This window comes from Ursus maritimus, unplaced genomic scaffold, assembly GCF_017311325.1.
Source record: "Ursus maritimus isolate PB19 unplaced genomic scaffold, ASM1731132v1 scaffold_4, whole genome shotgun sequence".
Classification (NCBI taxonomy): Eukaryota; Metazoa; Chordata; class Mammalia; order Carnivora; family Ursidae; genus Ursus; species Ursus maritimus.
This window is the reverse complement of record NW_024426552.1, coordinates 78,231,809-78,246,849: the sequence shown is the minus strand read 5'-3', so window position 1 is coordinate 78,246,849 and position 15,041 is coordinate 78,231,809. Positions and strand designations below refer to the sequence as shown.

General features: G+C 40.8%; 1 protein-coding gene across 1 annotated transcript in view; it reads left to right on the top strand.

Annotated features, from left to right (window-relative positions):
* The first annotated feature begins 4,417 nt into the window (after positions 1–4,417).
* Positions 4,418–15,041, top strand: part of MAP3K13 (mitogen-activated protein kinase kinase kinase 13) — a 42,432-nt gene continuing 31,808 nt past the window's right edge. The window contains 3 exon segments of the mRNA XM_008705230.2: positions 4,418–4,849; positions 4,852–4,962; positions 12,653–12,836. Coding sequence (XP_008703452.1) covers positions 4,501–4,849; positions 4,852–4,962; positions 12,653–12,836 — 644 coding nt within the window. The 5' untranslated portion in view covers positions 4,418–4,500.

Sequence of the window (15,041 nt, the reverse complement as noted above, 5' to 3'; positions counted from 1 at the left end):
AAGAGAGAGTTTTGGAATTAGGAAAAATAATCTGGTATTCAATCTTGGCTCTGTGACCTTTAGCAAATTCCCTTCTGTAGGCCTTAGTTCCTGTGAAGACGAGGCATAATGATTCCGCGCCCTGACTTCCTTACATAGGGATCAAATGTTTAGATCAAGATCAAATCCCCAGAACTTTTTTAACCTGTGAAGCACTCTAAGGAAGCAAGGGGTTATTATAAGTGGTGCTATGGTGATATAAAAAAGGCAAGGGAATTTGGGGATCTGAATTTTGAGTTACATTTTTATTTCTGCTCTACCACTTACCCAATTTATGACCTTAAGTTTTTTATTTCTTTGTAAAATGAGAATGACACTATTACAAGGATTATAGTCCTGGTGCTGACTTACACACCAATTTCTAAGAGCCAATTGTAACTTTACAAGTAGGTTACTAAACTATTATTAGCTTGAAATCTGCCATGGTGGGAGTATTTATGCCAGAGAAATCAGTAAACACTACAAATCAGAGTGTCCCGGTGGTTTTTTTTCCTTTTTTTTTGTTTTTTTTGTTTTTTGTGTTTTTTTTTTTTGTTTTGTTTTCTGCAGAGCTGTTTTACCAGTATATTGCTGATTATGCATACTGGGCTGTGTAAATTGTAAGACACTTTGTCTCATTTATCATTAGAAGTAGTAATGGTAACAATAATGCTTTGTATTCACAGAACTTAGCTTAGTGCAGACCACAGCTCCTAGCATACATTTAATAAGCATATTTTTTATTTAACTTGGGTTCACCCTTGTATTATTTTGATACTTCTGCCCCGAGCTAAAGGAGCACCCCCATCTTTAGCTCTTCAAATCCCTCTCTACAAAGTGTCTTTTTAAAATCAGATAACATAAATAAAAGCCTGGTACATTGCGTAACACACACAATAGGACTTAAACCCTCCATGTCTACAACTGAGCTAATTACCTCCTTTCTAAACCTTTCTTCTGCTATTTCATATCTCAGCTAATGATATTGCCCATCTGTCCATTATCCCAAGTTATCTGAAAGTCTTCTTCTCTTTTCCCTTTTCCTTACCCACACCCACCGAGTCTTGCTATTCTCCTCCTCATTACCACTGCTCCTGCCCTGTCAGGCCCGCATCATTCCCACTTGAACTCTTCCTCATAAGCGACATCTTGATTTTTGGTGTTTCCCCTTCAATCCAACCTCTACTATAGATGACATTTTAAATTACAAAATTGAGGGGTGCCTGAGTGGCTCAGTTGTTCAGTGTCTGCCTTCCGCTCAGGTCATGATCCCAGGGTCCTGGGATCAGCCCTGCATCCCATCAGCGGGGAGTCTCCTCCCTCCGCCCCTCCCCCTGCACACGCTCCTGTGCGCGTGCTCACTCTCTCATGCATGCTCTCTCTCTCTCAAATAAATACATGTTTTAAAAATAAATAAATTTACGAATTTGACCAAGTCACTCCCTCGATTAAAATTTCTTAATGGCAGGTTGACTGGGTGGCTCAGTTGGTTAAGCGTCTGCCTTCGGCTCAGGTCATGATTCCAGGCTCCTTGGATCGAGTCCTGCGTCGGGCTCCTTGCTCATCGAGGAGCCTGCTTCTCCCTTTGCCTGTTGCTCCCCCTGCTTGTGCTCTCTCTCTCTCTGACAAATAAATAAAATCATTAAAATAAAATAAAATACAATACAATAAAATAAAATAAAATTTCTTGATGGCTGTCTGTTGTCTTGAGGATAAAATCCCAATGCTTTAGTTTGTCATCCAGGTCGCCACATTCTGACCTTTGGCTACCTTTTATAAGAGTTATCTCCTGCTGCTCCCCAATACTTTCTGCAATGTCTAGTCTCACTTTTACCTGGTTTACCCTCCAACCCAAACAACATTTCCTCTATGACTTCTCTGGACCTATTTGATGTTTATTTTTCTGAGCTCCTGTAGCACCTTGTTCGTGTCTGAGTACCATATATGTAACCATATGGCTCTTATTATCAATCGGTCTTTCCCTCTAGAATGTATGTTCCTGTAGAGTAGAAGCCTATGTACCATTCATTAATTCCTAACACATGTGTAGCATATAATAGGAGCTCAATACATGTTTACATGAATGAATGAGACTTCAAAGGATAGGGTATTTTCATTGGTTCTTTCATGCAAGCTACTCACAGGGTATGGCAATGGAAAAAAAAAAACGCTTAAAATTTGGATCTCAGTAATGCAGATGAGAAATTAATAAAATAGGGGTAATTTCTTTTTATCCATAACCCCAAGTATGGAATGCTATGACCCCCATCACCTTCAGGATAAAATTCAAGCCTCTTAGCCTGGCATACAAAGCTCCTTACAAAATAGTCCCTGACTGTCTTTTTTTTTTTAGAAATTTTTTAAAAGATTTTGTTTATTCATCTGAGAGAGAGAACACAAGCATGGGGAATGGCAGAGGGAGGGAGAGAAGCAGACTTCCTTTATTTATTTAGAGAGAGTGTGCAGGGCAAGAGGGAGCAGAGGGAGAGAGAGATCTCAAGCAGACTTCCTGCTGAGCCTGACATGGGGCTCAATCCCAGGACATGAAGGTCATGACTTGAGCCGAAGGCAGGGGTTTAACCATCTGAGCCACCCAGGCGCCCCTGGTCCCTGACTTTCTCTCCATTCTTATCTTTCTCTCCATATACACATATAACCTACATTCCAGCCACTTCAATTTGTCATATATTCCATAGTCTTTCATGCATCCTTGCCCTTGTTCATACTTTCTCCACACCTGTGGTATCCTCTCCCTCTTCTCTCTCTCACCCCTTTCCTGCCAGCCACAGTGGTCGATAGTTAGACCACCTTTGGACAGCTAGCCCTGAAAGTATCCCTCCCTCTTTCGTGCTCCCAGAGCACTTGCTTGATTCATAAGCACTGTACTGTCAAGCATTGTTGGTCTGTTTCTTGCCCCTTCTGTAAAGTGAGATTATCTTTATACCCTTGTTCCTATTAAACATATTCTAGATGTTTAATACAGAGTGAAGGAAGGAATAACTATTATATAGGGATTTGTAAAGAAAGTAAATTTCTGACAAGAGGCATACAATGAATAAATTTAAGATTGAATTTGCATGAACCGGCCAATCTAGACAATTCCATGTCTGTATTTTCAGAGGTTGGGTGGCCCTGAGAAATTGGTGCAAATGGACAGATCAGAAACAAAGAATAAGTTTAAAGCACTGGGGTGTAGTTTGCTGCCCCAGATTTGGTGCATTACAGTAAAAACAGATTTTATATCTTAGGAATTTGTGTTGTTACATACATAAGACATTTACCTACATAATGAATACCTTAGAAAGTAAAACCAGTAGAAAAAAATACTAAAGAAAATAGAAAAAATATGAGCAGAATGTTGTTCTAATAAAACAGTCTGTATGAAGACATTTAATTTCTCTTTAGGAAGGGAAACAATTTTTTTTTTCTGATTAGGAACCTAATATATAATATTTGTCAGTCTGTTTAGGCTGCTATAACAAAAATACCATAGACTAGATGGCTCAAACAACAAATATGTATTTCTCACAGTTCTGGAGGTGCGAAGTCCCAGGTCAAGGCACTGGCATATTTGATATGTCTGGTAAGGGCCTGCTTCCTGGTTCAGAGACAGCCATCTTCTCACTGTGCCCTCACACGACAGAAGAGGCAAGGGAGCTCTCCGGAATCTCTTTGATAAGGGGCACTAATCCCGTGAGGGCTCCACCCTTACGACCTAATCACTTCCCAAAGGCCCCACTTCAAAATACTCTCACATTGGGGATTGGGTTTCAGCATATGAATTTTGGAGCAAGGGGACAAAAACATTCACTCTATTACAATATATTAAAGCAGAATCCTTGGAATATCTTGAAAAACATGACATAAACCCTTCCCAAATCTAACCACCTAGAATTAACAATAGTTAATAGTTAACAATAGTTAATTCTGGGAATATGTTCTTCCAGTCTTTTTTCTTATATGTGTGTTTGTGTGTCCTTTCCAGTTAAAGCTGGGGGGGTGGGTGAAACAGGCGCTGGGGATTAAGGAGTACACATGTGGTCATGAGCACCGGTGATGTATGGAAGTGTTGAATCACTCTACTGTACACCTGAAACTAATATTACACTGTATGTACACTGGAACTTAAATAAAAACTAAAAAATTATAAGGGTTTATGTTGTATATATTGTTCCAACCTGTTTTTCATAGTAACACGTCATGAACGTTTTCTCGGGCTCGTAAGTACTCTTCTACAGCCTGATTTTCAATTGCTGCACAGTGTCCCGCCATTCGGATGTACACCGGTGTTTAACCAATCCCCCTTGTCTCAGGGTTTTTGTTATTATAAACAGAAGTGTGGTAGTGTGGGTGACTAAAGGAAGGGTGATCTCATGTCCTCCTCCTATTTTCCCCAGGTTTTGGAGCCCTCTCCTGCATCAGAATTCTGTCCCAGTAATCCTCTGAGTGTCATCTCAGGACCCTGGGCACACTCATGGCACCATGGCCAACCCTCAGGAGCACCTGAGCTGCTCCTCTCCCCCACACTTACCCTTGAGTGAGAGCAGAACCTTCAACGGGCTACAAGATGAACTCACGTCTGGGGGGGGCCACCCTTCACCCAAGCTCTTTAAGGACCAGCAGGAAAAGGGGGTGGTACAAACAGAGCTCACTGAGAGCATGAACAGCCCCATCACCACAACAGTGTTGACAAGCGTGAGTGAGGATTCCAGGGACCAATTTGAGAACAGCGTTCTTCAGCTAAGGGAACAAGATGAATCAGAGATGGCCGTGTCTCAGGGGAACAGCAACACCGTGGATGGAGAGAGCACAAGTGGAACTGAAGACATCAAGATTCGGGCAGCGGCAGTGGTGGGTTTCTGGAAGGACTCTTTGGATGCTTAAGGCCTGTATGGAATATCATTGGGAAGGCATATTCCACTGATTACAAATTGCAGCAGCAAGGTAAGCTAGAGTGTGGACGTGGGAAATAGTTTCTGTGTAAACACACCACCACCATTCACTGGATAACCTTCGATTAAAACCCCAGTGCCAGATGAATACCCTATGCCAATCTCCTTCTGACTGGAACAGATTCACATTCGGTTGGTCTTTTCTGGCGAAAGCCCATCTTTCGTAGTTGTCCAGTCTAGGGGTGTCAAGTAGAGCACATAGAAGACAATCCACAGTGTTATAAGGAAGAAAATGCTAGAGTTCCTTTTCCTTCTATCATCATCCGAAATTTCTATTTTCATGCATGTTTTCATATATATTTGGTATTTTAATAAAGTTGTGCAGATACATAACTTATATATAAATCACATACTGCATGTTTAAAAAAATTTTTTTTAATGAAAGTTCATGCAGTCAAAAAGTCTGATGGCCACTAGATTAATTCAAAACCAGACAGACGCCATGTGGTTCTGTGCCTGAAGATTGTGCGCTGGCTTAGGTTGTAGTAAAAAAGAATCATTTTCTTACAGCCAAGGCACAGAAAGCTCACATTGTGAGGAAAGAACAAATATACAACCAATCTTGAGAAGTATTATGTCTAGATCCCACAGCTTTTTAAAAAGTAAATTAACTCCCATCATGGTGTATCATGCATATTCATATATTCCAATTCAAGCATTATGCTTCCGAAGGAAAGAGAGCACATGGCCCTAGTGTTCTTTATAACTTCATTTATATTCTTTAAAAGAATTTTTTCTTCCTGATAGCAAAAGTAATATATGTGGAAACATTCGAATATACTGGTAAGTTTCCCCCCAAAAGTAAAAATATGTATTTATGATCCTCAGTCTCCATTATTAATGTTTTTGGTATATATTATGTTAGTCTTATTATGTGTGCTTCTGTGTGCTTTAAAAAAAAAAGTCAAACTACGTCGTTATGCTTTTTCACTTCACATTTTGAACATTTCCCGTATCATGAAATACACTTCTTCAGCATTTTTAATGCCTACATAGTATTAAATTGTGTGAATGTGCCAAGATTTCTTTAAGCAATCCTCTATTGCTTGGCAATTTGTTTGCTATTTTTAGTGATCATAAGCTATACTACAATGAACATCTGCTAATTTTCACACATATCTTTAATTGTGTCTGTGATCATTTTTATTATATCTTTGATTTCCTTAAGATAAGTTTTTAGGGGGCGCCTGGGTGGCTCAGTCGTTAAGCGTCTGTCTTCGGCTCAGGGCGTGATCCTGGCGTTTTGGGATCGAGCCCCACATCAGGCTCCTCCGCTGGGAGCCTGCTTCTCCCTCTCCCACTCCCCCTGCTTGTGTTCCCTCTCTCACTGGCTGTCTCTCTCTCTCTCTCTGTCAAATAAATAAATAAATAAAATCTTAGGAAAAAAAAAAGATAAGTTTTTAGAAGAGGAATGGTTGGGTTAAAAGGGTTCAGGGCTTTTTAAGGCTTTGATACATATATTTGTAGCCTTATGTAAACGATTGGAATGTAAACGATTCCATTGTTAACAGTTCTCTCATCAAGAAATTTTGGAAAGAACCAGAAATGCAGACCAGAAATGAGATTCTGTCTTATTTATTTTATAACTGAATGTTGGACTCCGTGACCTTCTCTTAAAAATATATTCATGTCAGGGTACCTGGGTGGCTCAGTCAGTTGAGGGGCTGACTTCGGCTCAGGTCATTATCTGGGGGTCCTGGGATCAAGCCCCACGTCAGGGAGGCTGCTTCTCCCTCTCCTTGTGCCCCTCTCCCCACTTGTATTCTCTCTTTCTCAAATAAATAAATAAAAATCTTCAAATTAAATATATATAGTCATATCTTTCAATTGAGACTGTTGACAGCTTTTCCACAACAGCCAGTCGACCTCAGTCACCATTGACCACTTTTCTCGTGCATTCTATTACTCCTATTTCTGAAATCGTTTGTCTTAAACCAATACCAGCCCCTCCCTCTATACCCTTTCCCCATGAGTATATTGGGATTTGCTGATAAATCAGTTGATCCCAGCTGTACTTTCCAGGATTTGTCAATCACAGCATCCATTCCTGCTCCATGCAGAAATTCTTTGTCAGTTCCTGGGGCTGGTCTGTCTGTCTGTCTCTCCGTCTCACTGTCTTTCATACATCCTCCCATCCCATCCACACTGCACATTCCGCCCTTCTTTCCCCCTCTCTGGTCTTAAGGTTTCAAGAAATTAAAAAGTTGTTCCTTGTCACACAAAGGTTGGGGGTTTCAATGTTAAACAGTGTTATTATTTTAAAAATTGGGAATAAAGATAAGCACAAAGAGGAAAATAAAAAAATCACTTGTTATCCTACAACCCAGAGATAACCACCCTTAATTTATTATTGTTTAAAAAGCTCCTTCTTCTCTGCTTAGACACAAAACCTGCTAATATCTGTTTACATGATAAAATTGCATTTGGCTTTTAGGGTCTTAACTTGTCCAGTCTAATAATTATTTTGGTGGTAATTTGGAGATCTCGGGATCGAAATGCAGCATTGAGGTTCAGGCTCATAAAAAGGGACAACAGACACATCCTATGTGTCTGTCAAAAGGAGCTTTAGAATTTGGGGGGAGTGCCTGGGTGGCTCAGTCCGTTATGTGTCTGATTCTCCATCTCAGCTCAGGTCTTGGTCTCAGGGTCATGAGTTCAAGCCCCATAATGGGCATGTAGTCTACTTAAAACAATTTTTTTTTAAATTGTCCTGTAAACTTGTATTTAATTGTCTTCTGATTGATTACTGTCAGAAAGGCTTATTTCAAGAGTAAATAAGAAACAGGCCTGGTCAGCTTAAGCTTACAAGACAGCTTATGGCTGCCTAACTCTTCAACAGATGACAGGCTACCCTACTATGGGCTGGTGTTGCCAGGGCCGTGAAAGAGATTCACTATCCAGAAACTAAGATAGTTTTTTCCTTGTCAGCTCTGGGATCAGGGAGCTAATCTTTAATCCTGGATTACAGTCAACCGAAGGATAGCACACAGAACAGATGTGTCTCTGCATTTGGTACTTATGAGGAAACTTCACTTGATTTTTCAAAAATTTTAATGACATCTTCATCTCCCATTTCGTATGTTGGTAGTGAAGTCCAAGTAAGGTAGTATGTGTCATTGAACTCTTCTACTGCCAAATAGTTCCCAGTCCTAAAGCAAGTATTATCATAGCCATGTCTGAATACAAAGGAGAATTTATGCTTTAAAAGTGGGTGGGCATGGGGCTTTTTCTCAGTCTTAGAGATCACAGTAGATACTGGAATTACGATAATAGTCATAGTGATGAATCAGAAGATAGAAGCTGGGGAAGAGTACCAATGGGCAGATATAAAAGCAGAAGGTCTGGGACTAACCCTGGAGTGAACACAGCCAGGTTCTGTTGTTATGTCAGTATCTTGCTGTCAGTTATCAGGGCCCCCAGTTTTGCACATCTCGTTGCTAACATTCTTTTTTCTGTCATTTTCCTATTCCTTGGCTCCCAGCTAGATATTGACAGGGACATTGGGATGGGGAAAAAAGGACTAAATCACATCAGTCAGTTTTACTTCTGATAATTAGTTCCAGTAAAAAGATTTATGGAAAAGTGGTTGAAGTGTTACTTTACCCTCTGTTCCTGAATTACCAGCGTGGTTCCCTCTATTTTTCTGTGGATAATTAAGACTTGGCTAAACATAGCTGAATAACACAGGCATGAGCTACTGTTGGCAGAGGAAATTTTTATTCTCTAGTATAATATCATCAACCTTTGGTGTTTCCCATTTTATAAAAATGCTACATAATAGACACTATTTACTTAAAAAAGGTAATAAATTATAGGGTCACCTGGCTGGCTTGGTAGAGCACTGGACTCTCAATTTTGGGATTGTGAGTTCGAACCCCATGTTGGGTGTAGAGTTTACTTAAAAAAAAAAAAAATATATATATATATATATATATATATATATATATATGAGAGAGAGAGAGATAGGTGTATATTAAAAGTATAACAAATTGTAATACAAACATTGTAAAATGATATGAAAAGAAAGAATTATAAAACAACTTGGATTGGAATCGTTCAATAACAACATGAAAAAAATTAATGTGCCTCAGTCCTCACACCATACACCAAAAAAAACCCTCCAGATGAATGTATAGGTTAAACTTTAAAAAAAAATCAGCTCTAGATCACTCTCAGAAGATTGATGAGGCAGTAGAAGAAATTACAAAGTACATGACAGGCATCTATGAAAATATTTTGTTCAAAAAATAATAAAATACGAAGTCTTTTTAAAAAACGTTCTCTTCATATGTGTCAAAGAAATAGAAAACTCCTTCAAATTTATGAGGACTATGAGAACCCCGACAGATAAATGCACAAAGCATAAATGTGACGATTCATGCAGAGCAGAAGTGAGCATTAAACAAATGTGGAGAAAATATTCTACATTGCTGGCAATTAAAGTCGTGCAAACTCGGGGCGCCTGGTTGGCGCAGTTGGTTGAGCATCTGACTCTTGGTTTCAACTCAGGTCATGATCTGTGTTGTGAGATTGAGCCCCGCATTGGGCTCCCTGCTCGGTGGGGAGGATGCTTGGGACTCTCCCCCTCTGCCTCTGCCCCCGCCCCCGTGGGCTCTGTCTCTCTCAGATAAATATATCTTTTAAATAAAAAAACAAAGCAGTGCAAACTTATAAAACACTACTTTACACCTAAATAACTTAGAACCCAAAAGACTATCGACAATATTCATTGCTGGCAAAGTTACAGTAAAAGGGACACACTCGTGCTTTACTGCCGCCAGCAAAGGCTAGCGAAGCCCTTTTGGATGGCAAGTTAGAGTGGGTGGCAAAAGCCAGGAAACTGCACTCTTTAGCCTAAGACCTGGGTCTCAGGAAATAATATAAGGAAGAAAGTATCCAGTTTAAACCAGCAAACAAAGAGACAGAGACACTTAAGTATAGAAAAGGTAAAAGGGGACAGTAAGCAACTATTAAAGCTTATAATGAAAACTGTATGTACACAGGGAATACAGAATACATGAAAAACGTAGAAAAGATTATGTGTCACCTACAACTTCTACATAGCTGCATACATATGAGCAAAGACCAGAAGAGAAGATGAAAACTGAGTATGGAATGGGATTACAGATAAAATACTTTTATTTTTGTTTTCCTGATATTTGCTGGTGTTTCTAGCATTTAACAGTATATGAAGATTGAGTAAAAGGGAAAAAACACCCAAAGAGGTCTAATTTTAGTCGTTATTATATGAAATATTAGGATAACTTGGGCTTTTATATAGTTTTTCAGAAAAATGTTGCCCAGGATGTTCTTGCCCCAGAATCCAGTAATAGTACTTGCATTTGGCCCCAGCATGGCCAGCGTGACACTGTGTCTAGGTCTTCACCGGACCCCTCACAAGTGAAACCCTCTGACAGTATGCCATTGATATCTGGGTCCTGTGTGTGCCCCACAGATAAGCCCGTAGGGATGAAAGTCGGACTGCGTGGGACACTTTAGCCTTGTCAGTCATTCGAAGCCAGAAAGATCCTCAAAGCAGTCAAGCCCGTAACTCTTTCCTCCTGCATCTCACTTGGTATCCTTTGTTTATTTGGTGATTTCGTATTTGTGACTATTTGTATTTTAGAGAAATTTGTTTTTATGTAGCATCTGATCTCAATAGAGCAGATACCTTTAATCTGCTCAGAGCTGAAGAATGGGTTAAATACCTATGCTGTCAAACACGCTCACTATAAGTTGTTCTGCCCCAAGTCATCCTCTCCGGAAGGTCATGTTTCAATGAGAAGCCACATTTTATTAAGAATCTGCAGGATTTCTTTTCTCTCAAGTTTGAGAAAATGAGAGAAGAGGGAAATGTAGTTCCCTTCTAGGTACCGATGACCTCTTTCTGCTGCTTCATCACCATAGTAGATGAGAGTTGATTTGCTTTCAAGACCAGAATATCTTCAAAGCTGACTCAACACTACCCTGTTCAGTATTCTGCAAACAGTGACCTTTTAGTGATTGGTGATCTAATGAAAAATCCCCCGTAACCTTTCACATTGTCATTATCCTCTCCTCACTCCATGGGACTCCTCGTTCTTTGATGCGTATTTCTTACTAGTGTAGTGACAATGCACAGATAAAAAGGGGGACAAGGAGAAGGATCAATGGATTATATTCTGCTTTTTAAGTTCCATGAGATTAAAGCATGTATCGATTGAATTTTTGAAGCGCTTTATTTAAAATAGCATCTTATTCATTATGAAAGTAGTACAGGCTCATGGTAAAAAAAAAAAACCCACAGGAAAGGATAAAGAATATAATATGAATCATCAGTAATATCACCACTTAGAAGTGACTCCTTTCTTTTTATCATGTTCAGTTAGCCACTGTATAGTACGTCATTAGTTTTTGATGTAGTGTTCAGTGATTCATTAGTTGTATGTAACACCCAGCGCTCATCACAACACGTGCCCTCCTTAATACCCATCACCCGGCTACCCCCTCCCCCCACCCCCTTTCCTCTGAAGCCCTCAGTTTGTTTCCCCGGAGTCCATAGTCTCCCTCTCTGATTTCTCCCCCTTTGGATTTCCCTCCCTTCCCCTGTGGTCCTCCGTGCTATTGCTTATGTTCCACTAGAAGTGACTCCTGTTACTTTTTTGGCACAAAGAAAATCCAATTCTGAGAAAGAGAGAAACTGGAGAATCCTGCATCTATAGGAATAAACCTATCACGGCTAATGACCCTCTCAGTTACTTCACAAGAGGCAGTGTGGTATAGTGGAGAAAGCCCTGTCCCTGCAATTGGCCAGTTCTTGAGTTCTGGGCCCAGTTCTGCCACTTACCAGCGAGATGACCTTGGGTTGGTTACTTAATCTTCCTGTCTTAGTTTTCTCATCTATAAATAACCACAATAAGGCCAGACTTCCAAGGTTGTTGCAAGGATCAACACATGAGATATATAAAGCTTTATGCTAGTGTCTGGCACATAGTAAGTACTCAAGAAAAGGTAAATATTAATATAAATTTTATGTATAATTAGATCCTTGGGAGAATCTCATTGAAAATTCATTCGGGAAGGATTAATTGAGCATCTGCACTAGAAATTCAAAGAGGAATAAAACAATACTGACTTACAATGGGTGACGGGGTAGGGATAGCGGTATAGAGACGGATAAGTGGATTGAACAGCAAGCTTGAAGTGAGGAGGTGGGGCCATGGGAATGTCAAGATATGTTTTGTTTGGAGGAGAGTATATGGGAGATCTCTGTTCTGCTTGATTTCATTGGTTAAAAATTGATACAAACTGGGGCACCTGGGTGCCTCAGTTGATGAAGCATCTGCCTTCGGCTCAGGTCATGATCCCAGAGTCCCAGGATTGAGCCCCACATCCCGTGTCAGGCTCTCCGCTCAGCGGGGAGTCTGCTTCTTCCCTGACCCTTCCCCCCTTCTCGTGCTCTCTCTCTCTCTCAAATATATAAAATCTTTTTAAAAATGATGCAAATTAATACATGGAATATCTGATCTATTGTACCAAGACCCATAGGGAGGTTATATCTTTTGGTGAGTTGCAGGTGGGAGTCCAGGGGTAGAGATCATTTTGGGTGATGCTGAAGATGGTACCTTCAGAGTGGCCTTGTAGAACGGTCCCTGAGCAAATTCCGAGATCTCTCTAAGTTTGTTTCTCGCTTGTGTGCCTAGATACTTGGGAAGTACCATTTGAGGAGATCTCAGAGCTGCAGTGGCTGGGTAGTGGAGCCCAAGGAGCTGTCTTCTTGGGCAAGTTCCGAGCGGAGGAGGTGGCCATCAAGAAAGTGAGAGAACAGAATGAGACGGATATCAAGCATTTGAGGAAGTTGAAGCACCCTAACATCATCGCTTTCAAGTAGGTCAAGGCTTTTTTTTTTTTTTTTAAAGAAATAGATGTTCTTTCTCCCAATTTCTACATACGAGTTCCTGCTTTGAAAGACATACGGAGAATACTCTATAGACTTAGTACTGTGCTAGGTGTTTGGGGAGGGCACCAAAGAACGACTAAGTGAAGATCATGTCTTTAAGGATCTTATAATCTGGTAGTTCTTTCTGCCAGAGCTCTGCCTGTCTTGGAAAGGATGCACACGGGACAGAGAGGGAAGCGATGGATTCTTACCAAGCAGTCATATCTAATGAATCAACCTCATTTATCAATGGGATGACGGAGGTCACTCTGAGATAACCTGCCCATCCGAAAATTCAGTGAAGCACACAAAGCTGATATCTGAAGTGATCATAGAACAACTAGTCCCTGTGTAACAGAGAGGTATTTTTTTTATTAGTTTCTCTTAGCCTCCCTTCTTGAATATGAACTTGTAATGACAGGCACCCTCAGAGTGTTTCTCCCTGCCTCAGGTTTTGCCAGATCCCTTTTCAAGTAATGCCAAACGCTCAGCTTTCTAAGTCTAATGACAGCTGAATTACTGATGAGTAAGTTACACGCTACGTTCATTACACAAAGTACTTGTTTTCAAGAGTGTATGAATGTATCTTTCTAGTTCAGACTGTTATTGTCACCATACTGGCGGGGATCACTAGAGAAAGGGGAGGCACAAAGGTGGTCCGTGGCAGTCCTCAAAGCTGAAAGGGCTGAGCTCTAGATCCGTGTTAATTTCTTCTCCCGGTACCTTTCCCTTGAGCTCCCTCTGTTGCCAGCCTACAGACTGTGCCCTAGCCTGAGACGAACGAGCGATGAGCGGCTCTACAGGAGGGAAGGTGAAGAACAGGAAAGCTAGTCCTCGGGTGGAATGACAGTTTAGAAACTAGAGCTTCTCGGTGTGTTTGATATATACGTATTTCAGTCCTGGAAAATAGTAGGACCGGTGAAGCTACAGATGAAAGTGGAATAATTTATAAATCCCCCTTCCCGAAACTAGGAGGAACTTCGCCCAGCCCCCAAGAGGGAACCTCTCATGATAAAACTCTCATTATAAAGGTAAACATGTCATGGGATCATTTTTCATTGGAATCATATGCCTAAAGTAAGGAATAGAAATCTTGGGTACGGGTTTTGTAGAATGGGTTTAAATGAGTGTCGATGTTGAGTTCTGATTCCCAAACAAGACCCCTTTATGGAAAAGGAAAGAGATGTGGAAAGGAGAGCAGCATTCAGCTGGGATACTAAATGAAGTCCTTGGATGGATCTCCTGTGGAAGGGACATGCGTACAGTGGGCATGGGAGAGAGCTTTGGTTGCCCTAGTGATTCTGTCCTTTGTTGCCCTGTTAGGCCCGGAGGATGTGAGACGAAAATGAAATGCTATAGAGACTAATTATACTCTTTCGAAGATGATACATTTCAAAAGACAACAGAAGGATTATTTTTAACCAGACAATCAGAGACTCACTTCTTTCCTTCATTTTACTTCACTGAGAGAATCATCCCTTCTAGGAGGCTACATCCTAAATGGAAGGAAGGGCCTTTCCTTTAACTTCCATTTAACAAAACTTTTAAGCTTCAGTCACTAGGATGCTGAGTTTGAGACACAGAATAGTCTACAGATTAGCGTGGCTTCTCGGCCTCCTGACGTGGGCTGGGCTGTACGTGCCAGGTACGAGGGCTTTGCAGCAGGATGTCCTGCGTAACTAAAGGTAGAAATGTGTTCTGAGAGTATGGGTGTGAGCAGCTTTATTTTTCCTTCCTTTCTTTGCTCTTTTCTTTCTCCTTGCAACCTTTTCCCCACTTCCCTCTTCTGACCCTCCTACCTATATGTGCAGTTTTCCACATTTTGGACCAGTATTGCCATGCCCGTGCCCCACTTTTTAGGCTGAAGATGCTTGAATAGTCTTTACTTCTGCATGGAAAACAATAGTAAGACTGTGTCCCTGGTTCGTTACACCATGCTATCGAGGCATTGGGGGGTGTTATGGTTGCAGCCGTCTGTGCCATGTGTTGCTTGGCCAATGAATCATTCAGGACCGTCTGGAAGATACGAAGGCATGAGTAGATTGTAGTATGTCTCTCTGGATACTGATTGCTGTGCTTAGAGCTTCCTTTAAAGTAAGAGCCGTGTACAGAAGGGGAAGTGAAAGAAAATAATTCTGTATTTTCTTTCGTCC